Source organism: Chelonoidis abingdonii, chromosome 5 (genome assembly GCF_003597395.2).
Source record: "Chelonoidis abingdonii isolate Lonesome George chromosome 5, CheloAbing_2.0, whole genome shotgun sequence".
NCBI classification, from domain to species: Eukaryota; Metazoa; Chordata; order Testudines; family Testudinidae; genus Chelonoidis; species Chelonoidis abingdonii.
This window is the reverse complement of record NC_133773.1, coordinates 110,135,290-110,161,509: the sequence shown is the minus strand read 5'-3', so window position 1 is coordinate 110,161,509 and position 26,220 is coordinate 110,135,290. Positions and strand designations below refer to the sequence as shown.

The following is a 26,220-nucleotide window of genomic DNA, read 5'->3' as shown; positions in this document are numbered from 1 at the left end:
TTCTGTAAAATGTATCTTTTACATACGTCTCTCCCTGTTTCCTCCCCATGCAGCTTCAGTTGTCGGCCTCCCTACGCCATCCCGAAGGCTAGCTCGATAAGGCGCGAGGAGGAAGAAGAACACGAGGATGAAAATGTTCTCAGAATCATGGAGGTAACACGCAATGACGAGATCATCAGAATGATGGAAGGAATGTGCTAGCAAATACAGGAAAGATGCCAGTGAACGCGTGTTTCGAGGATAGGAGAGAAGCTTCGAGATGAGAGGCGTAGCAGGAAGATCAGTGGTGGCGGGGATGCTACGCTGCAGCGCTGCGTGCTCAAACTGATATGCCTCCAACGCATGGTGGATCTTCAGGAAGCCAGCGGCTTACAGAGTGCCGCTGCAGCCCATGTTCAACCCACCGGCAAAGCTCCCCACATTCCAATCTCCTCACCCATACGTGTAAGAAACCGGTGGGGGAGGCTTTCTGCAGCCGCCACTCCATCCCCTGGACAAGTCCAAGCAAAAGCTGTCATTACGTTGAAATGAGCTTAATGCCTTTTCCTTCCCTCCCTATCCCTCTCCAAAAGCCACAGCAGCAGGGATACCTTGATAATTCTCTGTCTCTTTTTATAATTACTTTTAATACGAAATACATCCAAATGGGAGGTGGGTTGGCTTACGGGAATGATTTTTAAGAAAGGCAATACATGATTCTTTAACAATACTGAATGACCTTTTAATTAAACGAAATACATTGATTTTTTTAAACGATACTGACTTTATTTCCTTCAGCAAGCTGTAAGTAAGCGAATGGTGGGTTGCTTACAGGGATGAGTCATCCAAGGGGGAGGTTTCATGCAAAGGGGAAACACACACAGCAGTCACACCGTCCTGGCCCGTGCTGAAAAACTCATTTTCAAGCTTCTCTGAATGTGCACCGCCTCCTGGTGTGCCTCTTCTAACTCCCCTGGTCTCTGGCTGCTCGTAGCTCAACGGCCACGTGATTGCCTCAGCCTCCCACCCCGCCATAAATGTCTCCCCCTTACTCTCACAGAGAGTTGTGGAGCACAAGCAAGCAGCAATAACAAACGACATGGGGTTTGGCTGAGGTTCTGAGCGAGTATAGTAATTGTTCGCCAGCGCCCTTTTAAACGGCCAAATTGCCACATATCTACCAACCATCCTGCACTTGCTCAGGCCGGTTAGTTGAACAGCCTCCTGACCACTGGTCCAGTGGCTGCCAGTGGTATGAGACTTCATGAGCCACTCGCCATCAAGGGGATAGCTGGGTCACCCAGCGGAAACGACAGGCAGTCAAACATCCCAACTGTTGTCCTTTTCTGGTTCTGGGAAGAATTCCTTGCTGCAGCCAGTTAAACAGAGTAGTGCTTCTGAAGAGCAAGCGTCATGAACCTTCCTGGCCATCCCACGTGGATGTTGGTGAAACGTCCCTTGTGATCCACCAGTGCTTGCAGCACCATTGAAAAGTACCCCTTGCGGTTTACGTACTGGGTGCCCTGGCGCTTCTGGGCCAAGATAGGATATGGGTTCCATCTATGGCCCCCCACATGTAGGGAATCCCATTGCAGCAAAGCCATCCACTATCACCTGCACGTTTCCAAGAGTCACAACCTTTCGTAGCAGCAGCTTAACAATTGCTTTGGCTACTTGCATCACAGCAGCCCCCACAGTAGATTTGCCACTCCAAATTTATCCGACTGACCAGTAGCTGTCTGGCGTTGCAAGCTTCCAGAGGGCTATTGCCACTCGCTTCTCCACTGTGAGGGCTGCTCTCCTCTTAGTTTTATGGTGTTCAGGCAGGGGAAAGCATGTCACAAAGTTCAAAGAAAGTGCTCTTACGCATGCAAAAGTTTTGCAGCCACTGTGAATCGTCCCACACCTGCAAAACTATGCGGTCCCACCAGTCTGTGCTTGTTCCCACACCCAAATCGGCTTCAATGGTAGAACCTGCCCCATTACCAGCAGTAGCTCCAAAACGCAGGGGCTCGCGTTAGGGAGATTCAGTGTCCATGTCCTCATCGCTCTCGTCACTCGCTGCCGTTAGCTGCCTGCCTCCTCTCCTCCTGCCTTTGCAGTTCATGGTTCAGCATAGACAGCACGAGAGTGCGCGGTGTTGACAACTTCACGATAGCGTTACTGATCTCAGCAGGGTCCATGCTTGCCGTGCTATGGCGTTTGCTCAGTTCACCCAGGGAAAAAGGCACGAAACAGTTGCTTGCTGCTTTCACAAAGGGAGGGTGAGGCTGTACCCAGAACCACCCGTGACAATGATTTCTGCCCATCAGGCACTGGCTCTCAACCCAAAATTCCAAGGGGAGGGAGACTGAGGGAACTATGGATAGCTACGGAAGGGCTACCCATCAGTCCACAGTGCACCGCTCCAGAAATCGACGCTAGCCTTGGACCATGGACGCACACCATCGAATTAACGTGCCTAGTGTGGACGTGCACACTCGACTTTATAATATCAGTTTTAAGAAACCGATTTTAGCTAATTTGATATTATCCCGTAGTGTAGACGTGGCCTAAGGCTCAGCCAGGTTTATTGTCAATAAGGCACGGTCTCAGTACCCCATCCAGCCAGTCACATGTACACTAACCCATGTATGTTCGTAACAATGTATCAGCTCAATCGACACAGTGTTGACCCCGTGGCCAATATAAAGCTGCCACTCCTACCACTCTCTTTTTCTACATTGATACAAACAAGTTATATATTACATTCCAGATGTTATCAGTTGCCATCCTTGTACCTTGTATCTGATAATCAAACAAAACAGCCTCATCCATTATCCTATCATTCCATCTGTATCTTGCAAGGAGCTGTGTGTTCCTTCCTGTACCATTCTCTTAGGAATATGTTTAGGTTTGTTAGCTGATACCTGGCGCTTACTATTCTAACAAGGCCTACTGTGGTTCACAGACTTACTGTGGTTCATACTTTTAACCATGCCTAGGGCTCCATCCAGGCCTACAACATGTAGGCTCTATTATCACAGAAGCCTGAAGAACTCCAGTGTTTTGTTGTAAATATTCCTTGGAAAATTGAGCTGGGAAATCATTACCTCACCCCCCTCATACCGGATGCTTCAACTTTCTGAGCAAAAAACCCATCATTTTAACATACAAAGTGCATCATTTTTTGTCTCATTAACTACTTTTTATTCATATAATGAAAGAGTACATATGTGTATTAGTAACACAGATTGTCATGATCTCCTTACCAAAAAGAGCTAAATGTATATACAGCCTTAAAATGCTCTTCCATTGTAGCCTGTGTACAGTATTAAATGTATTTTATATAAATTACTGCATTTTACACAAGTTTATGCATTTTAAAATACATAAAAACTGTACCAAATGGTATGTCATGTTATTCTTTGCCAGTGTCTTTGTACTTTCCTGATGTTTCTGATAGTCTCAGCGAAATGATGGGGTATGTGTAATTTATTTACTACTCAAAAACAAAGCTATTTTACAGAATATAGGCAATGGAGACTATATAGCAGCTGTATTTGGATAGACAGAAGAAAACTCGTAGTTTGTTTTATTGAAGTTTTGCACTTTATGTTTTAGATGCTTGGTTACCATCACAACAAAATCCCACACCTCCTTTTACCCTCTTTTTTAATTTCAGTTTTTACGATTGTGTTATAGATCAGCTCCTTGGAGCAGGGACAGTGGAGACTAGGAATTTCAAGGATCTTCCCAGATACTACATATATTTAACAATTGGAGGCTTAATGTGATCCCTTTTCTTCATTCACTTATTTCCCTTCAACCTCCCTCCTAGTTCCTTTGATCTCACTACACCTTTGGATACTATTCAGCAGGAAAGATAGGCCACCTTCCAGCTACACATTCACTGCAGAAGCTGTGAAAGGGCTGATGACCTCAGCTCTCTGGACAATCGACCTATTCAGCAGAAATATCAGTCTACCCCAAAAATCTGTTTTCATCAGTTCTTCGGGTCCCATGGGAATGAGCTAGCCTCCGTAGATCACTTTGTCTCTGTAGCCATGTTTGTAACAATAAGACATTGTTAATTTCTGATAGCTGAGCCTGAAATCCTCTTCCTTACCCACAAGTGAGTACACTCCACTCCCCACACCCCAAAAAAAGATACAGTCTCTTGCCGTTGGGGGAAAAAAAATTCCTGACCACCATCATCTCTCTTAAAATCAGTTTGTGGGTTTCAGGATTCAATTTTATTGCCTGTAAGTTTTCTCATTTATGGTTCTTCCCAAATGAGTGATATGGACTGTGCTCAAAAAGGCTGGTTATGTATACAACACTAGCAATGATCCCTGAAAGAAAGAGTTAGCACACTGGGAAATGATCCTCTTGGACAGATAACAAAAATGTATTTACATTTTCATACCAGATACATATAGTAGAGCAGCTACATTGTGTACAATGTTTTCTGACAGCTCCCAAATTTAAAGAGCTATCTACAGTGTGGCTGTACCAGTATAGGTGCATCTTTAATCGATAAGGCTTCATAAAGCAAGCTGGAATAATGGAAGAAATGTGGTTGGCTGTCAGCCATGTGGTTATCATATCGTAGTCACATAGGACCCATTAGTTTAGTCCTAGGAGAGCTATTAATACAGCTACAAGAGATCTGCCTTTAGCAAGGAAGGGCCCAATCAGACAATCCTTGGCTCTGACTGAAATCAATGGGAACTGAGGACCATTAGCACCGTGCAGTAGGAGTGCAGTACCTCAGAAGACAGGATCACTTAAAGCCTCTCCCTATCTTTTATATTTAGATAAAATAAAACCTGGGATTATCAACTAAGTGGAAAATATTCTTAAATGAAATTTACAAATGTCAATAATTTGAACTATTTTTCTGGCAGGCCAGTAACGTTTTGGTTTCATACGATCTAGAACATTTCGATGAAAGCAATGATGCTTCAGGTCATGGATGGATTATTATTTCAAGGAGAGGAGTTGTCACATCCTAATCTGCTCATGCAGTATTGCTTACATGCTGGGCATCTTTAAACCAGGAGTCAGCAAGAGACATTTACATTTGTAATAACTGGGCATGTTGCTACTTATCCACGATGAGAAATGTTAGGCTCAGTCAGAGCAGCGAGGCTGTGATAACCTTGCCTGGGGAAGGATATTGACCTGTTTCATTTGTTCAGCTTACTTTACAAAGCCTTATAAATTGCATAGCGTGCAGCAAAAAGTCTCATGATAAAGTAGAAAATTTAATATGTGAATCCAAGATGAAAATGTAAAGTGCCATTTGTAGTGGTGAGTCAGAGAAGGACTCTGCTATAATACAACTGTCCAAAAGCATGTAGAGAGACAGCACTTCCACCATAAGGCTCTATTCATGTGACTGAACGCACAGTCCCTCTCTGTCAACTTGGAAGAGTGACTATGCATGGCACGACTGACCTATTTGTGATGATGAATAAACAGTACAGCCTGCATTCATCCAAAATGAGTTTAAAAGACTGCTAAATATGGTTTGGTTCTGTATCCAATAGAGCTTGCAGAGCTCCAGAGCCTTTTGTCAGTTGGATAGCGTGGGGTGATTTAAGTGAAAATTCTTAGCTAGCACTGTACTTTTATTGATAACATTAGCACTAATCTGAGGCAGCTACAACTCCATTGATTACAGTGGACATGGTCATACCAGAAGAGACTATGGCTTTCACATGGTGGGAGGATCACTCAAAATACAGCTTGCAGTTTTCAAGAATCTAATTTAGGAGATGAAGAACTTTATGAAATGAAATGCTCTCTTTATGTATGGAACGGCTCCAGCACAGGCAACAGCAATACAGGCTTCCCTGCACTGACCCATAAGTATGCTTCAGTCTAGGTTAAGCAGGCCCTTCTCTAAGGGTATGTCTACACTTATTGGGGATTGATGCTGTGGCAATTGATCCACCGGGGGTCAATTTAATAGGTCTAGTGAAGACCCACTAAATTGACTGCAGATCACTCTCCCATCGACTCCAGTACCCCACCAGAACAAGAAGCATAAGGTAAGTCGATGTGAGAGTTTCTCCCATCGACCCAGCGTGGTATAGACACCGCAATAAGTCAACCTAAGTTATGTTGACTCCAGCTACATTATTCACGTAGCTGGAGTTGTATAATTTAGGCTAATTTAACCCTGTAGTGTAGACCAGGCCTAAGGGTGAGAGAGTAGTTCAGTTTCCATACTCAATAAAATCCTTGGCATACTACTGAGACTGCCAGTAGAGGTGTGAGTTAGTGCCAGTTAGAGCGTTTGTATTTGTGAAACAGATACTTATGAGCTACAAATTGAACTAAGACCAGCTGAGTTCAAATATGCCAGGAAACAACGATCAGCCATTTTCAGTCATTATTGACCTGAAGCTGTTGGGAACCCATTATCTAGAAGTGAAAGGCCCTTTATTTCATTGCCATCCAGTCATCCATAGTGATTTTTTTTATCCATGCTTTCTCTCTGAAATCAACAAGAAGATGTCAAAGAATTTTTAACTTTCCCTCTCATCTACTATCAATATGAATTAAAACAATGACCTTTGTTTTATTATAAAGAACAAAGAGATGCTGCCCATCAGTCACAAGGAACAAAGATGACCAAAAAATGTTTTTGAAGATTGATGTCAATTTATACAATTCATCAACAAATATGTGCAGTTGACTTTACTCTTAAGTAACATTTCTGAAATGTTAGGTTTAGAGGAAAGAATAGTTTCCATGTTTGACATAGGTTTTTCTCCTCTCTTGTTTCTATGAGGTGTCCAATCTAATTCAATTTCTTAGGTAAAATTCACATAGCTGTCTTAGATATCAGAATAAATCCTAATGCATTGCACACGCCTCTGAATAATTAAAGGTTTTAAAATGTCTTTAAAAATGGTATAATGGACATGTCATGCAGTTAACCAAGTCATTGCAATCCCTGGTTAATATGCAAATTCTAAAAGTTCAGAAAACTTCTTACTAGTTCCACATGTATGCCCTATTTTTGGAGATGAATAATCTGTCTTTTTGTTGTTGTTTCTGATAAGTGAAAATGTCTCACTGGACATGAGATTCACTCCAACAGCCTTCATAAACTCAAGTCAACAATTATATGTTCAAATATCTGCGTGTTTCCTTTAAAACTGGAAGCAAAGAAAAAATCTCTTCGATCAGTTGACACAGCTGTGAAAGAGCGAGGTGCCTGCACGTAGATTTCTTTAAATATTCTAAAGAGGTTCTTCTCGTTATCCCACTGGTATATCTGGGAGAAGGTGTAGTCACTTCCTAGAGCTAGGTAGTGATTATTCTTAAAGGAGAAAGGCTGCAGTGTCATTGCCCCTCGAGACGGGAGAGCCTGTATCTCCACAAACTGCTTGCTATTCCACTTCATGACTCTGGAGTCACCAATAAACCTTGTGAGTGTAATGTAGAGGCTGTTTTGCATCCTGAAGCTCTTCACAGCCAAGACATCCTCCATGTTGGGGATTTCACTGTGTGGGACAAACTTTTTTGAATTTTTGTTCCACTGGAGTATAATGGGAACTTGTGAGCGGCTTGACAGGATTAAATGAGATTTTCCATCTATATCAACAAACTCAGCATCTGTGTCCCTGAACCACTCATGCAGGGACTGGTAAGAGTAGAATCCTTTGTTATTCCATTTATAAATGGTTGACAGACCAGCTTTAGAGCTATCTGCTATGACAAAAAACTTTTCACTGTCTATCTGAAACAACTCTATATCATTTGGCTTGGAAATGCGAGACACTTCTATGTCCTGGAATTTGACAAACTTTGTCCAGCTTTCATCATACTTGTAGATGTGTGAGCCACCGAAGAGCTGTGCCACCACCACAAAGACCTGGTCATCGATCAGGATTGCTTTGCATCCCACAATGGACTGACCTGTTGCTCAAACAAAAAGCAAAAATTACTAATACAGTACAATTCAACCACCCAACAGAGAGAGAGATTTACTAAGTTCCCTCTTTCTTTATCACTCATTTTGTCGTCTTCACTGCTGCCAGTTTCTTTTCATGTTCTACATGGCAGCATGACACAGTGCTTTCATTCATACTGCATGAGCCATATCACATTTTTTGATCCAACAACGAGTGAGGAAAGACCACTTCAGATATTAAGGAACAGCAGGGTTTTCAAGCAGTGAAACCCTTGACTTCAGGAGCTAAGATATTGGTTGCTGGCTATGTGTATTGGAGGGGGAAAGCTAGTATAAGAAATTGTGACAGTGACCCTGAGAGGAAGCATAAAAGATAGTTTCTTGGGCACAGAATTCACTGAAGTGGCAGACTTGGGGATTTCTTAGCAAGAAAACTGCCCGCTGTTGTTTGTTTCCTCTGTCTCCTCTGTGTACATTTTTTGTGAGTAAACAAAAGTACACCAAGAACACACCTGACACATATCACTGATTTCTCATCCAAATGGAATCACCCTGGCAAGGCCCTGAATTCTGAATAGCCATTCAGGCCAAATGGGGAAACCTTAAATTCTCAAATGAGCTTTCCATTCTTCTTGGATTACTATTCACCTGTAATGCACCAAATCTGCATTCCTGAAACAGTGCTGTTGTTTCAAGGCCTGTCAGTTCAGCACAATGAAGCCAGTTGGTCCAATGACATGATGTCTTTCAAATGTGCACATTTGGAGTGTGTGCATGTCTATTCTGAAGCTCTATTTTAACACTGTGAAATTGAGGTAGGTAGGAACACTGCTTTGTGATAGGTTAACACATGCCCTTCGTACCCTGTTTCCTTATGCCGCTACACCTAATCCATTTTTTTCTTGTGAAATCCCTTATTCCCTCAAAACTGTAAAGTCAGCAAAACATAATCACTTATTCGACCTCAATATCTTTCTATACATATTGTATAAAGCTATAAGATAACTTTGAAGAGAATTCCCCCACATCCTCTCTGAAAGGAAATATTTTACTTGTGCAACAACAACATATATTCCGGGAGGAATTCTGCACCAAAAAATTGAAAAAATTATGCGCTGAAAAATTAAAAATTCTGTGCATAATATTTTAATATTCTGCAAAATTCTCCATATTTTGTCAAAATAACACAATAGAATCATGTGTTTCAATTATTTTAGTAATTTATTTCAAATACTTGTCAGTAAGTATGTCTATAACAATACAGAAAATAAAAAAGATTCAGAAAATGTTTTTTGACAAATAGATTCCTTACTAGGCATATTAATACAGAAATCTGAGTAATAATTCATTTAAACTACAATACAGAACCATATTTCCCGCACCCCTCAGAAGCAGTGCAGGGGGAATCAGGGGTAATGGAGAAGCTGAGGGAGAGGGAAGTAATTGCTGGGAAGAAGCCTGGGTGTGAACTTGGAGGGTTGTTGGGTATGGGTGGGGAAAAATATGGAACAGGTTTTGGGGGGTGGGGAGGGATTGTTAATGAGCTTCCAGCATGCAGAACCTGGCTGACCCCTAGTCTCTCCCACTCAGTCAGGCACATCTGCCCCGTCGTCATGTGTCTCTGTGCCCCCACTCAGGCATCTTGCTGTCCCTATGTGGCCCTGCATTCCCTCCCCCTTCCTCTTGCACCTGGATCCCATTCAGCCCCTGCCCCAGTCTGTCCTCCTCCACTAGCCCTAATGAGCCCATGTCTGACTCCCCAGTAGGCCCACACTGTCTGTCTCCCCATATCCCCTATCTCCTGACCTGGCCCAACAGGTCCTGTGAAGAAGGCACTACAGCAGGGGTGAGCAAACTACGGCCCATGGGCCATGTCCAGCCCATCAGACCTTTAAATCTGGCCCTTGAGCTCCTGCCAGGGAGCAGGATCGAGGGCTTTCCCCACTCCAGCACTCCAGCTGGGAAGTGGGGTCGGGGGCTTGCCCTGCTCCACATGTGCCATGGCTCCACGTGGCTCCCGGAAGCAGTGGCATGTCCCCCCTCCAGCTCCTACACATAGGGACAGCCAGGGGGTTCCGCATGCTGCCCCTGCCCCAAGCTTCGGTTCTGCAGTTCCCATTGGCCAGGAACTTCAGCCAATGGGAGCTGCAGGGGTGGCACCTGTGGACGAGGCAACGTGCAGAGTCACCTGGTCAGTGCCATGCCTCCACGTAGAAGCCAGAGAGGGGAAATGCCACTGCTTCTAGGAGCTGCTTGAGGTAAGTGCTGCCTGGAGCCTGCACCCCTGAACTCCTCTCGCGCCTCAGCCCCCTTCCTTGCCCTGATCCCCTCCTACCATCCAAACCCCTCTGTCCCTGCCTGGAGCACCTGCCTGAAACCCAAACCCCTCATCCCCAATCCCACCCCAGAGCCTGCACCCCCAGCTGGAGCCCTCACCTCCCTACACACTCCAGCCCCAGCCTGGGGCCCAACCTCTCAGCCCAGCCCGGAGCCCCCTCCCACACTCTGAACCCCTCATTTCTGGCCCCACTCTGAAACCTGCACCCCCAGCCCAGGGCCTGTACCCCCTCCCACACCACAACCCCCTGCCTCAGCCCAGAGCCTCCTCTCATACTCCGAATGTCTCTGCTCCACCCCCAGCCTGCAGCCCCCTCCTGCACCCCAAACCCTTCATCCTTGGCCCCACCCCAGAGCTCACACCTCCAGCCGGAGCCCACATCCCCTCCCAAATCCCAAACCCCAGCCCAGAGCTCCCCCAACTCGCACCCTGAAGTCCTTGTTTCTGGCTCCACCCCAGAGCCCACACCCCCAGCCAAAGCCCTCACCCCCGCCTCCAATTTTGTGAGCATTCATGGGCCACCATACAATTTCCATAGATGTGGCCCTCAGGCCAAAAAAGTTTGCCCACTCCTGCACTATAGGCTCTTTCTCTTCCCTAGCTGGTCAGGAGTGACTGCTCTGTTCTAGCACCACAGTGCCCTCTGCAGCAACTTTCTGGCAGAAGCTTATTTTCTGCAAAAAAAAAAAAATTAAATGTGCACAGCCCATGAATTATGCACACAGACAGTGGCGCAAAATTCCCCCAGGAGTAAACATAAAGAAAATTAATTCAGATTTGTCAAAATACTGCTTTTCCTTCCACCTATGCAGTCCCATTGATTTCAGTGGTGTTGCACGGGTATAACAGAACAGAGTTTGGTACACTGCATTTATTTTGCCATGTAGTAGTTTGTACATTTGAAGATCAGCATGAAGGCAAGATGAACTTTCTTGAGCACATGATGCCAACTGAACCCTAATGTTAATCTTCTAGATGAACAGTACGTGGAAAAGCTAGATAGTGCATCAAGAGATCAGTTTGGGATTTCACACTTTTTGGATAAAATTAATTCTATTAGAATGGATAGGTACTTCAAATGTTATACTAATATCGTGCCTACACAATCTGCCTATTGCAGGGCTCTTATACCATCATCTGAAGCATTTAGTAATGGACACTGTCCGTGACAGGATACTAGACTAGATGGACCTCAGATTTTATTGAACATGGCAGTTCCCATGTTCCTGTACACAAGGCCCTGATCTTGGCAAGCTGTTCCACAAGGGCAGTCCCTGTGTGAAGACCCAGCTAACTTTAGAAGGGCTTGTGGGGATATAAGGGCCCACTCATGAAGAACAATTTACAGGAGCAGAACCCACCCATGTCTACCCTGTCCTTTGCTGAAGGCTAAATATCAGAGAGACAAATGCCAAGCTTGTGTACTCTTTTATGGTAAGAGCTGTATCCTACTAGAAAGATTTGGCTCTCTAAGCAATCTAGTCCACATTATGGCCTGGGTCCATTGACTTCAATGTGGGGGTTCAACAATGGTGGAATGATAAGAGGATATAGCATCAAGTGGCCACTTCATGATGTATCAGTGAATTCCATATTCCAAGTCTTCCCTTCTCCCATTACACACTGAGGATACCACCACTTCATGTCTAAATCCTATATATTAATATGTGTACCTGTGATGTTGTCATAACTTCTGAAATTCATTTCAATGTGATCCCATTCCAGTACCATGCAGTTCTCCATGCTAGGCTGTGCAATGGCTACGTACACATCATTCTTAGAGTTGAATGCATCCACTGAAACTGACTGGTATGGCAAAATCTGATGAACAACAAAATCTAGAAAGAGACATTTAAAAAAATTACAATAAATCTCATGTTGTAAACACAAAACAGTTGACACCTGGTTCCTGTTTTCTAATCAGTACCATTGGACACTATTTTAGGAATAAGAACTCTGAATTTAAGATTAAGCTTGTAACAGCCCTAACACAGGGAGTGTCACGGAGTGACAATTAGGCATGCAGCAATAGGGAGAATAGTTTGCTGCTCTGCACAGTTTAAATTTCCCTTCCAAAATTCAATTCCCAAGAAGATCAAGACATCATTGGTGTTAGCTGCAAAATCTGCATTCAATCTTGTGTGATATCTGTGAAATCAGACCACTGACTTGCCTAGAAAGAAAGGTAGGAATTGTACTGTATGTTTATGAGTAGAATGTAAAGTATGAAATCCCGGCACCACTGAAGTCACAGGAATTTTGCCATTTATTTCAACAGAGTCAGGATTTCACCCCAAAAAAGAAGTCTCCAAGTTCAACAGTAACTTTTGGTCACTTATTGCTATGCACCGCGTCTTAAAAAAAATGTTGTTATTGCATATGTGTATCTGAAGTTGGAATTGAGCCCATAGTCTGCATTTGCAACCTGTTATTTATTCAACATAGATATTTCTGCACATTTCCAATTAAAGCAGACAAAGTGAATTCCTTGGGATAACCCCATCCCACCTACCTCACACCCGCAATGACAGAAATGTATGGCAAGAAAGGGTCTCGAAAGGTCATCTAGTCCAGCCCCTTGTGCCGAGGCAGGATCAAGTATACCTAGGGGAACTTTTAATTAAAAAAAAACAACAACCCTGAATAAACATATCATTTAAAGGAACACTGTCAAGTATTTTAGGTTTAAAATTTGACCTACCTTAATGTTATAATCTAGTGGAAAACCTAGGGTGACGGCTGAGGCTTCCAAAGCATCTAAGAGTTGGGAGTCCAACTTCCATATGCTTCCCTAAGTCTCTTTTGAAAATCCCAGCCTGTGTGTCAATTTTACTCTAAAATTCACTTGAGCCTAGAGCTCATTTTATATGTTGCACAGCAGGAGACTCAGGTCTGAATCTCATACTTGTTCTGTTGCAACAGTAGCTTGGCAGGTCAGAGCAGGGAACTATTACGGGGGAAAGAGACTTAGGGTGACACCAGTTGGTCAATAAAGAGCATCATTAACAGAGTTCAGGTCTAGTTTGGGTGACACAAACCCTCTCTACAAGGAGGGGAAAAATATTTGTGGGAGAAGATGAGTCTTTCATTAAGATGAAGATTCTTCTCAGACCCACAGACACCCTTACATACTAGACTCCCTGGGCCATGCTGTGCATGCTAACTTTTCATATTCAGGAAGGGCATGATGACCCATGAATTTTACCAACATTTTAATCATGTCCTCACTCTGACCCTTTAAAAACTCTTGCCCATTTCTGTGCACTTCAGTGGTGGTTAAAGGCATGTCCTTATTTCCCCTCCAAAATAATTATTAATTGCTTCCAAAAGTTGGATTTTACATCTATGCATACTTGAAAGGCCCACCTTTGTGGAATCATGCTGCAGGAGGTAGGACTACATAGCTACAATTAAACGAACAGAAAATCTACCACTTCACAGTTAATAAAGAAAACAGCCACCATTTTTCTGGTGACTACCAAAAGCAAAGCATAAGTTTTTGTGGCAAGTTCTCCTGCGTTACTGAAATAGCAGATCCTATTTCCAAAACCGGGTGTATTTGTGCTGATAATATCAATGATGCTGGTGTGAAAGCAATTACATTTAGAAAGCAAGGGTGTTGTTATCATCAATTCCTTTGGAAAAATTAAAAGACTGGAGAAAATTGGTAGGTAAAATATATGGAGAGTAAAAATAAATGAAAGCATAAAAATGTAGTTAAGGATGGAACAGTGACTAACTTTTACTGATAAACATATATTAAAAGAGTGTGTCACAGCATGGTGCTGGCCCTTTAAGAAAGAATAGGCCAGTGTACCCGTGTCTCATCAGCTGCTTCCCAACTTGGGTTAAGAGAAGGCACCTGGGCCATACAGGTGAGAACTGCCTGGGAGTTAGGGGATTGGCAGGTGAGAGTTGCCAAAGATCTAGAGACGGGAGGAGGTCTCTGAGAAAGCAGAAAGCTATATAGGCCCTCCCTGGAGAGAGGGAGGAATTGCCAGGAAGCCAGTGCAGGGGCCAGAGAGCCATGGCCAGTGGGGGCTGAAGGCTGAATCTGAAGTTGGAATTTAGCCCGTAGTCCGCAACCTGTTGTTTATTCAACTTAGGCAGGGAGATGCCTGGCTGTCTGAGGTGGAGAGCTGCAGCTGGAGGACCAGACAGGGCTGAAGGCTACAGTGAGGCATCGTGAGAGATGCAGGAGCAACACTTACGAGGTGAGCCCAGTTAGAGATGCTGAAGCTGCAAAGAGCCTGAGTGTGGTGATAGGCACCAGGGCTGCATTTTGATGGACTGCTGGGGACTTGATTTATTATGTTTTATAAGTATGGGACATTATCTGTAATAAATTAGCCTTACAGGCACACAGCGCGCAGCACGAGGCTGGAGGTAGCACCAAGTGAGGCAACTTTATCACAATGTGATACAAAAAGAGGGGGGTATTAAAAACTAAATAAATCTGTCAGGACATCACAACAGTTTTGAAATAGTCTTAGGGCAAGTGTATAAAGTTTGTGAATTAAAACAAATCTGCCCATTGCCATCATATGGTCCACAGCTTGTTCAGAAGTGATTGTACATTAACAAAGCTATTTTGACTGACACCTGACACTGGGTTTATTATATCACTGGATCAGTAACAATGGAAATATTACTGATCAAACTCTCACTGAATTAGCTGATAAATAGTTCACAGTAACTGGTGAAAGCAACTACAAATTTACACAACATTTTTATAAAATATATTTGTATGGAGTTATACAGTAAATAGATGCTGTCATCTGTCCTCACACTGAGACTTTATGGGCCTGATTTGCATTTTCTAGGGCCCCTTTATACCACTCTAGCAATAGAGAGGCCATAAGTGGACATAAGGGCTTATTTAGATAGGGACACTCAGGTCTCATATAGGGCAAAGTGCATTTGAAGTGTGTGATTTGTAAAGCACTCAAAGGTTGCTCTCTAAAAGGTACATAAAGACGCTACTGACCTGCTCAAGAAAGATACATACATTAACGTGAACCAGGTACATTTTAGAGGGTGCCATCAGGGTCTACATGGGGAAGTTAGAGTGCAATACAGTAGATTGCTTTATAGATCTCACCCCTCAAGAAAAATAATCCAAATGAACTAAAGATGTGAATTTAAAGTGGATTATTTAAAACGACTTAAACCTCTGTGTAGACAACCTCATTCAGAATTAAAGTGACCATAATTTGGTTTCTTTTAAATTAATTACATTATGCTAAACTGAATAAAGTTTAATTCTGAATGAGAATGTCCACACAGGAGTTTAATATAGTTTAATTAATCCACTTTAATTTAGCACCGTTAGTTAATTTGGATTAGTTTTCCAGATTATCTCCATGTAAACAGGCCCACTTTAAGGTCTCTTTACGTTGCCAGATGTGCACCCACTTTAAGGCCCTACTGTGCTACCAGACCAATATAAAAGGGCCTTAGAGTCAAAGAGAAGCAGCCTTATAAAATAAGGTTTAACGAACCCCGGAAAGAGTTTTTAAAAATAAACAAACATTGCTTTGCCGTGTTTGCAACCAAGCCCCTTTAGCTCTGTGCCATTGTAGGAGAACGTGAAAATATAATGGACTAGAAACAAAAGTGAAATAGATTCATCTATGTTCATGGTCCAAACTGTGAGACATGCAAAAACTAAACAGTGATAAAATGGTTAAAGGTAACATTAGGTTGTTAAAATTCTTTCAGTTTTAATAATCAAGTGTGTTAAAAAGTATTTTTCAATTTTATAGCATCCCTTTGATTCATTACTGTTCTTCAGTTCACCGGGTCTGGTATGTCAATGGAGCCACTGAGATGTAAATCTTACTAAACAAATTCCTATTGAAATCAAAGGTATTTTGAAAATTACCCATATTATCCATGTAATACTTGATGTGGATCACTGAAGAATATAACACATTGAAAGGTCTGGTAATCCATGCATGATAAGGGAGGGAAAGATGATATTGAAGATTAATGTGAACAACTATGTGAAAGTGACTTATACTAAGGGACAGGAACAAAAAGCAGAATAACCATCTGTCCTTCAGTGAGTAGGAGAAGAATACATTTAGCACTTACAGTATATATTGCTTTATAGCTTCAAATCACTGTACTAATTAATTTGCGAGTTAATGTTAATCTTCACAGACCAAATAAGGGGAAATTGAACAGAAGAGCTAAGGTTGAACAAGCTATTCTGCAACAGCTCCCTGTGTGCACACACTTATTCTGGCAGGCGAATGCCTTTTCCTGATCTTGCTTAACACACTTTGGAAATGGATTAAGAAACCAGAAAAAGGTACTTTTATTCCAGAGAATAAGAGTGTCCATACAGGGAGCTGTTCCCTAATAAATGCTGCCTTTTTAAATTCCCCACTCTGCCTTATTTTGGAATAACTTTCCACTGTAGACAAGCCCCAATTTCCACTTTACAGCTAGGGAAAGTAAGAGCAGACAGGCTGTGATTTGCCTGATGCTACAGACAGAGTCTAGGGCAGAATAGGGATTAGAGCTCAGAAGTGGGTAGTTTTTAATTCTACACTTGGGGCACTATGCTGCTTCAGCAATGGTGCACTCCCTGAAGAATTTTTTCTCTATTCCAGAAACTGTTTCTTCATAAAAACTACAAGGAGTCGGTGGCACCTTAAACAGATTTATTTGGGCATAAGCTTTTGTGGGTAAAAAACCCCACTTCTTCAGATGCATGGAGTGAAAATTACAGATACAGACATAAATATATTGGCACATGAAGAGAAGGGAGTTGCCTCACAAGGCGAAAACCAGTGTTGACAGGGCCAATTCAGTCAGGGTGGATGTGGTCCACTCCCAATAACTGAGCTGAGGAAGCATTGTTCTAAGTCAGCCATAAAAAATGTTGGCATATTGTGGGGCCATGCGGGTACCCATAACAGTGCCACTGACTTGAAGCCATAACTTGTCCCCAAATCTGAAATGATTGTGGGTGAGGACAAAGTCACAAAGCTCAGCCACCAGGTGTGCCGTGGCCTCGTAAAGACTTTTCCCCTTCAAACACCTTTTAAGGAGGCCTTAAGTCACAGCTCCAACTTTTCTACAATTTGCTCTCATGCTGTTATTAAAAAAACTGGAAGGCATGTTGCTAACTACGTCAGTATTGGGGAGGTAACAAGGTTTTCTGTGTTCAGATCAGCTAGCAACTGACTGGCTGTGGGGTTTGAAAACATCCTATACTACCCTGCCTCAATGCTTCTCTGACTGCAGTTGCACAAGTATTCAAGCAGTCAATCATTACACCACATAAAACCCTAGTTTCTTACAAAATCCCTAGCACATACGGGGTCAGATTTATCCCGAGTGTAAATTCATTTACATTAGGACAGTGAAGTAACAGCAGGATTGAATTTTGCCTATGACAACTGCACAGTTACACATATAGTGTCATATACTTACAGAGAGAGTAGATCTAAATCAAATCCTTAGCTGCTGTAAATCAGGGCAGCTCTGAAGATCTGGCTGTCAAAGTTTACACAGCACTAAGCCAGTGCTCACGCAACAGTAACCTTTTAATGAATGCAGATTGAGGTAAATTAAACTTTGTGGTTTTGCATCATTGTGGATCAGTAGACACAGTAATGGAGATTTCTGGTATGGTTCCCAGCAATTTCTGTCTTCTGTTTTTGACATCAATTTGTCTACATAAGGAATTATCATCCTTCACCTCTGCTGCTTCTCCTGACATACACATTGGGGCTTTAATGTAGAGTTTATTCTTTTCACTTTTTATATATGGTGCTTGGGTTATATTTCATAGCTGGGCTTGGAAGTTTATCTTTGCAACACTGGCAATCAACTTTTATATTGTCTCTTACACAAGATTTTAAGAGCTCATTCTTGACAGGCTGCTTTTGCAGAGATGAGAACTCAAATACCATTAATATGATTGCTATACCTTCAGGTGAGAGAGATAAGGCAGGTACAATTTGCTCTCATCATATACAAGAACAACTCAACATTAGTGGCTAATATTCTTAATGTAGTACGATTGTATTCAAACACAGATAACTGATTGTTATGTTTGGTCTGTAATCATCTTCTGATGATTAGAACTTCATCCAAGTTTGTCTCCACATCCTAGAGAATGCGTTTTACTGGCTAACATAAAACAAATACCAGGTTCCTAAGCCATGCAGCACTAGTATTATCCAATATTTTTCTCCATTATTATGGTTCTGCATAATTAATTGCTGGAAACAATGCTGACGCATCCTTGTTACAGTGCTACTAAGCTGCAGCCTAGTGAATGAAGACAACAGATACAACGGTATCATTTAGCGTGTAGATTGACGTCAGGAAGTTCTTCTGACATAGATATACAGCCTCATTCCAGACAACAGCAAAAGATCTGTGACTGAAAGTTGAGTCACACAGTCATGATGAAACATTATGGAATTTGAAAATCATAGCTCTTGTCCCTTTTATCACTTAATCCAAATAAAATCTCATCTACTTCCTTTGACTTTTAAATGTCATCTTCTCAATAGTTAGGCTTGTTCTGTTATTCTGAAGTGCTGTATAAAGAACCCTCTTCTCCCTCCCCCCAAATCATGCTGACATAGTAATATGGGGTTAATCTAAATTTCTAATCTTTAATAATTTGTAGTGTGCTTAGAAATATATATTCTGAATACCTGTAGTGGTGCATTCATAATCAAAACTTGTGACATCATTTAACTTCTTATCCTGGTATTCTGCTGGACCAATACACAGGACATCAGAAACAGTGGAATTTGTCATCTTTAACCACAAAAACAACCACTTGGCTTTGCAGTCACACTCAAATTTATTTCCCCTTAAATCTCTAAAAAAACACACAGAAATAAACATATTTGAAATGGTTGGTAGTGATATGAAAACTGCAGAATTGTTAGCACCTTGACATACTTAATTCAAAAATAGCTGAATTGTTTTAAATTGATTCTGACAGAAGATGGAAAATATTTTCCATCTATTATCCCAACTCATTGTTCTTTGCAGTTCACTGAAACGTTTATAACAAATACAGGCCCCAATCCTGGAAACACGCACATCTGTAACTTTATGCATGGAACAGATCTATTCAGGTGCTTCACGTTCATAAGCATTAGCAGGATTGGAACTATAATTCACTAAAAATCCTCACAAGAAGGCTCCCTTCCACTCCGCTGCTTTTCCATTGTCTCAGAGTTTCACTGAAATTCATAGATTCCTTTGCTTCACTATACCAGTCCAGTACACAGGCAGCTGACAGTAACAGCCTTATCAGTAAAGTTTCTATGTTACATTGAAACAGAGCATACAGAGACTAATTTCACAAATATCTGAAATGTTGACAGTTTGTTTAAATTCTTGAAAGGGTCACCATCAATGTGAAATTGAGTCAATTCCAAAAAGTAAGGTATTTGTAGTTCCAGGTACAATTCCTGTCTGAGCCTCTTGACAATGTTTGTGGCTTTACAATCACATTTTCCTACTTTAAAAAAATATTTTGCTCTCCCTTGTTGCTGTGTGACAGACTCTGGCAAACAATAGAGGAAACTGACTAGCCACAAGAAAAATATTGACACAACCTGAGCAAAGTGCTGTCAAATGAAAATATAGGGGGGAAATATTTTTTTATCTAATCTCTTTCAGTAACAGTAATTTTAGGGGCTACTTGTAGCAACAGTGGATTAAAAAAATGTTCACACAAACTGTGATTTTAAAGTTGATGGTGTCCCCTCAATTCAAGAATTTTCATGAAACATCAGAAAATAAGTAATAATGCTGGTCATGTGCACTATTGTGATAAACAACAAGTGAAGTCTAATTTAATTCTACTGAGCAAACAATATTAAAATGAGAATACTAATACAACACAATAAGCATTTATTTTTAGCATGGATTTCAGCTACACCAAAAAAAATGGAACTTAAAGCACAGATTTATAGAGTCACAATGACAGGCAACCAATAAAAAGATTTTCGTTACTTACAATTCAATCAGAGAATCTAAATCACTGAAGATATCCCTTGGCAGAGCTTTGATGTTGTTATTAGCCAAAGAACTAGAAAAGAAAGTTAGATCTTATTATCTTGACTCCTATCAAGTCTAACGTCACTTAAATAATGCTAATGATTTGATGTTGTCTAAGTCCTAGTACTGACCATGACTAATGGGATCATGAATGAATTAAACACTGTGCTTCCACCTTCCTTGTGAATCTTTGCTAATGTGTGAGAACAGAAAGCGAAGATGACTAGAAACAAAAGGGAAATTGGTCAATTGGTTTTGATTGCCCAAGAGGAATGAAATACACAAACAAGCAATAAAATTCTGAAAAGTTAATGGAATTTTAACTATAATTTAACTAGTAGCCAAGATATTAATAATAAGAACTGCTTGCACAAGTAAAGGTTGCATGTTCAGGTTCTGAGTGTGTGTAACTGAGGTGAAAACCCTGGAGTATCATCAGAACAGTGAATATTTTTAAACTTACTGGAAGCCATGTTGTAAAAGTCTGAATTAGCCCATGTGCAGAGATTAAGATGGAAATGTCCTACACAGCACAAAAACTAGTTTTCTTTAAAAGGAGCAAGAGCCTCCACCATTAACAGTAAAAACAATTACAGAAGTGCTTGAGGCCTCAGTTTTGGAAAATCTGGCAATGTTTAAATAACTTATAATAAGTGTTAAAGGACTTACAGGTGAGTCAGATCGCGAAGGCCACGGAACGCATTTCTTGAAATGGTTTCTATTTTGTTTCCTTCAATAAATCTATACAGAAAAATAATAAATATATATTTAAATACCTTAATTAACAGTATTAGTATGTATGTTTTAACCTATCACCTACTAACTTAGTAAGCATCTACACAGGCTCATATCTGACGCCGAAGAAATATCAGTAGAGCTATTTACTTTCCCTTTTCCTTTCTCTTATGGCCAAAGCACAAGAGAAGAAAAAGGTGACAGTCCGAAGGAGAGAGAGAAAGAATGTAAGGGAAAGAGTTGAAAAGAGAAGAAGGAAAAGCATGGACAGTGTACATAACCCTATTCCCCACTTCCCAACCAGTTAATCATTCCCCGAGGACTTCTACTGGCAGACCTGAGAGAGGGAGTTGGCCTGGGTTCCACAGCGCTTAGCAATGCCATTTGATATGTGTGGTGGTGTGAAGATAGACTGTAAGCTCCTTTGAACAAAGTAAGTTAAGAATAAAACAAAGAGAACCAATAGCAGCAGAGAGATGCAATAGGAAAGTGGTGGAACAAAGGTGAGGACAATAAAATGAGCTACCTACATTTCAGCATCTGGACTGAAATCTTTATGGTCTCCTTGGGGGCTACACCTTGTGGGTTCACTACCAGGACTGGCCATGGAAATTGCAGAATGACTCCCTACGTTTTGAGTAACTAAGGTGTTGGAGAAATAATTTTGTTTGGGGGTTAGAGAGCAAAGTCAGCTGCTGTGAACAGCTCTTTGGCTCTTCACTATCTGTCTAGGTTCATATATTGGTGCCCAGCTCTGTAGTAACTGTTCATCTTCATGAAGTGACAGGGACCCCTCTTCACATCAAGAGCACAGATAAGGACATTAGAAAGGAGTCAGTCTACTCCTTCAGAAGGTTGCCGTTAGTCATGAATTCCATGTGCACTCCCAAAGGCCACATTGTCCCCATACACCATATGCAAGGCAGCTGGGAGCTATTTTCTCATCCTTTGAGGAGACAGAAGTTTTTTTCTGCCTTACCAAGATCTGTTGCCTCCTCATTTGGTGTAAATAGCCATAGCTCCATCAAACTCAATGTTTCAAGATGGGGAAGTCCAAACTGGGACTCAATGACTGCATGGCCCAGTAAATATAGATTCCTGCCTCGCTGAATCTTCTCCTGAAGAGACTCTTCAGTGAGAATGCACCTATCAGTGTCACTCTCTAATGACTGACAGTCTATTAGCCCAGTCCTTTTTCAGAGCTCCTAGGCTTATATATTCAGACACTTAACATAGCCCAGTAGTCTTGGCAGTATTTATATATATGTTGCTCTTAATAGTGTAGAAATGATGTAGTTATTTTTGGCAACATTACTTGTTGTGCATACTCTCTAGCCTGCCCTCCTCCTTGATCTCTTATTTTGTACACAAAGAAACTTTCTCATTTGTCAGGGAGGTTTCTTTATTCCCTATGCTGGGTCTGGTTACCGATGCCTGGGAGAAACTGAATACTGGAGTATTAATGCTGCTTAGCATTCATGTGGAGGAAATATCGCTGCTTAGGTTCAATTTACAAAAGGTGGAGGTGAGGTCTCTTGGCAGGAGGAAACATTTTGAAGAATTGGCAGAGATGTTGATCATAACCTTAGCTAGGAGCATCTGTCTGGCATTGGTTAAAGTGGGTTGCAGTCTTGGGGTCTTGTTAGATTTGTCTCTGTTTCTTGATAGAACGCTACATTTGATCAAATGACTAAGAGACTCCATGCTTATCCTTCAAATGTGGGTCTGCCCCTTGCATCCGTCTCTACAAACATAGGCTATTGTAACATGCTCTGTCTTGGGCTCCTCATGAGCACTAGTTGGAAGCTGAAGCCAGCCCACAACAGACCCAGATTTGAAAGTGGTTTTTTTTGTTTGGTTGTTTTTTGGGGGCTTTTTTTTACCTTCCACACGCTTTTTACATTTTGATGCCTGCAGCTGTAAAACTGATTACTGCTGTCACTGAAAAATCCAGGTGCTGTAGAATCATGGATTACAGCATATGCTGTTTGCCATATTCCACTATTTCCAGATCTGTTACTTCTATTGCTGGCTGCTCCTCCATACTATAGTATTAGTTCTGAATGCAGCATGTTTAGCAGTAACTGCCTATAGATGTATAAAGGCATTAGCAGAGGTTAGCGTTCATGACACTCCTCCAGGCAGCAATATAATGGTGAGAATCTATAAAAGGGGAAGTTTCTTTCAACACTGAAAAGTTATTGGAGGGATGTATCTTGTACCCAGAATGTGTTCAGACTCTAAAAACCTAACTCCTGATTTGAGATATGAAAGCAGGTGAGTCTTTGAAAATCCCTTTGACTGTGAAGTGAGGATAACCAGATAATACAATTAGTATTCTTTTAAAAAAAGAGAAAGAAAGGGTGGTGAGAAAGAAGAAATGAAGCAGAATAAAGGGAAGGAGCAAACTGAGCTAAGAAGAAAGAGGATGAAGTATAAATGAAATACTGAGATGGCAAAGATACTGCAGAGAGTGTGGACGGGGAGAATGAAGAAGGGGATCACGGTTACAAAAGAAAGTGACTCTGATACTCTGCACCTCACCTGCTAGGACTTGGCAGAAAGCCATTATCTACTGATTGACATTTCAAATTCCTCTATTACGTGTAACAGATAGAACTGGCCTGCATATCTAGCACCAGTTCTAGATCACCAGCCCCATTTCAGTGAGTTGTGTCTATACAGAGTCACTCCAGCATGTATGGTATATTTTAAAAATACTCTGCAACATCTAAAAAATGGTAGGCAGCTGTATGAGACATTTGAACAGAAAATGGAACATAAATCCCTCCACTTTTTTTGACCCTTGTAATCACAGGGAAAACTGTTTCTCCAAGGTAGGAGTTTTGGCAAGTCATCAAAACATCTTGGTTTATAAAAGACTGGCAAATACATAAAATACAGAACTTACAGGTACTCTAGATGGAAGAGACCAGCAAAGGCATCATCTCGTATGATAGTAAATGAGTTAGAGTTCAGCAAGCTGAAAATGGAGAGCAGCCATTAGGAAAGCCGACGAAAACCTGACACAGAGTATTATGACAGTCATGTTTATTGACTAGCATCAGCCTAATCTTACTGCCTTATGCAAGTATCTGATCAAAAATGTGCTCTTTCTTCATCCCGTTAGTTTATGAAAAGGAAACCCCACTCAAAGGAAAGATTACTTCTAAAATCTCACAAGGGCTCCTGGAACTCCCAGCAGCTACAAGTGAACATGTCTGCATTTATCTCTTATTATACACTTAGTAATCCTCTTTTTGCATAGTTTTAGGCATTTTACTAAAATTAATTTGGAAAGCTAATGAATATGAAATGCAGACCTGCTCTGCAAGCCTAGGTCAGTCTGCTAATTCTAGACAAATACTCTTTAAATTAACCCAAAGAAATCTGAGAAAGATTGAGATGGCAATTAAAATAAATCCCTATATTGCTGTTTTAGCAGGGTTACTAACACATAAGAACCAGTACCAAAGATTGCAAAAAGCAATGGTTATTTCAGTTCACACCTTAAGCTACTTCCTTCATATCCTGAATCATTCACATTCCGGTGTTTGAAAGGCAAAATTATAAAAAACAGTAGTCAGCAAAATTTGACTGGGGCGGGGGGCAAGGTAAGTGGTTGGTATGGCACTTAGACATTCCTCCCCAATTCTGATCTCCCCAATAACATGAACAAACTAACCATGCTGGGGCTCTTCCTCCTCCCCCACTGAACAATCTGATACCCCATTTTGCAATATCTTCTACTGGTAATCTCACCACTCTACCCCAACTTCTGAAAAAAATAAACAGGCAGCCCCTTCCACGTTGCCCTCTCCTCAGGGTACAGGCCTCTACCTGCCATCTCCTTCAAATCACTGGCAGGCCAGGTCTTCACTCCCTTTGCCTTGGCCTTCCCCTCTTTGGACTCTTCACACTGCTTCTGAAGGGTGGTGGATCTTGGCACTGGGGCTGAGCTTGTGTAACAGCGACAGATCCTGGTTGTCGGCAGGAGGGCTCAAACCTGGGCCCTCAATGCATGAGCCTCTACTGCATGAGCTAAAAGCCACATGGCCCTTAGCTAAGGCTGTAGAGCAGACTCATTAATCTCTCTAAGTGGTCTCGGTGCCACTAGATGTGACAGAACACCACACCCAGGAGGTGTGTGGGTTACATACTTCCCCTCGCTGAGGAAGCGTGTCCTGAGCTTCAGAGACTTCCCAGCTGAAATCCCGGATGAGCCCCCCCTTGTAATGCTGACAGATCCAGTCGTCAGTGGGCAGGATCAAATCTGGAAATGCTGGAGTTAAATGCATGAGCCTCTAGGACATGAGCTAAAAGCCACATGGCCCTTAGCTAAGGCTGTATAGCAGACTCATTAATCTCTCTCTAAGTGGTCTGAGTGCCACTAGATGGGATAGAACACCACACTCAGAAGGTGTGTGGGTTACACTTGCACTCTAGCTCTCTTGGGCAAATCTTCTGTAGCCCCAAAAAGGACCAAGAAAGTGCCCTGTGAGTGTGCTCTGATCTCAGCCCTGCTCTATACTTTCAATGAAGGGAAGAGCTCAGGTCTTAAGAGCTGGAGGCCTCCAGAATTTCCTTCCCCTGAGTGCAGTCTATGGGCTTGTCTATAGTGAGAAAAAGCTTTGTATTACCAAACACGTTAACTAGCACCATGTTAAACATGTTTTTTCCCTTACCACACACACAAGTGTTTTCAAATGTGGCAGCCGGTTAGTTAATACATTTTTCTAATGCAGTGCATTTTCCCACTAAACACAAAGGCCAGGGGGCTGCTGTATTGAAGGTGCTAGGCCCTGCCTGCACCTCCCTTTCCTAGATGCACTCCGTGGTGCTACACTGAAGGGGATGAAGGCCTATCCTCGTCCTGTCTTCCCTTCGCTCCCCAGTGTTCTCTCCACTGTGCTGCTGGAAAGAGGGGAGGAAACAAAGGCATTTGGCACAATTGTATTTGTTTGTTTTTGTTTATTCAAAGGAATAAAGGTGAGAGGATTGAACTGGTGGAGCTTAGCCCCATTTGCCCCTCCCACAAGACGCCACCGGGGGCTATTCTGTCTCAGCAGACCCTGGTTTTAAATGATCTGTCTATGGTACTTACATGCCCCCATTTCTGTAGTGCCTCGCAATCTTTTAATGTGTTTATTCTCACAACACCCTATAACACAGGGAAGTGCTACTATCCACATGTTTACTGATGTGGCAC

The 26,220-nt window shown here is 41.9% G+C and overlaps 1 protein-coding gene across 1 annotated transcript in view; it reads right to left on the bottom strand.

Moving 5' to 3' along the window:
* Positions 1–2,537: 2,537 nt before the first annotated feature.
* Positions 2,538–26,220, bottom strand: part of LGI2 (leucine rich repeat LGI family member 2) — a 31,580-nt gene continuing 7,897 nt past the window's right edge. Inside the window, exons 3-9 of the mRNA XM_032806626.2 lie at positions 23,923–23,994; positions 20,946–21,017; positions 20,236–20,307; positions 18,914–19,083; positions 11,903–12,067; positions 2,928–7,896; positions 2,538–2,881 (exon numbers count right to left, since the gene is read on the bottom strand). Coding sequence (XP_032662517.1) covers positions 7,079–7,896; positions 11,903–12,067; positions 18,914–19,083; positions 20,236–20,307; positions 20,946–21,017; positions 23,923–23,994 — 1,369 coding nt within the window. The 3' untranslated portion in view covers positions 2,538–2,881; positions 2,928–7,078. The remainder of the gene's footprint in view (positions 2,882–2,927; positions 7,897–11,902; positions 12,068–18,913; positions 19,084–20,235; positions 20,308–20,945; positions 21,018–23,922; positions 23,995–26,220) is intronic.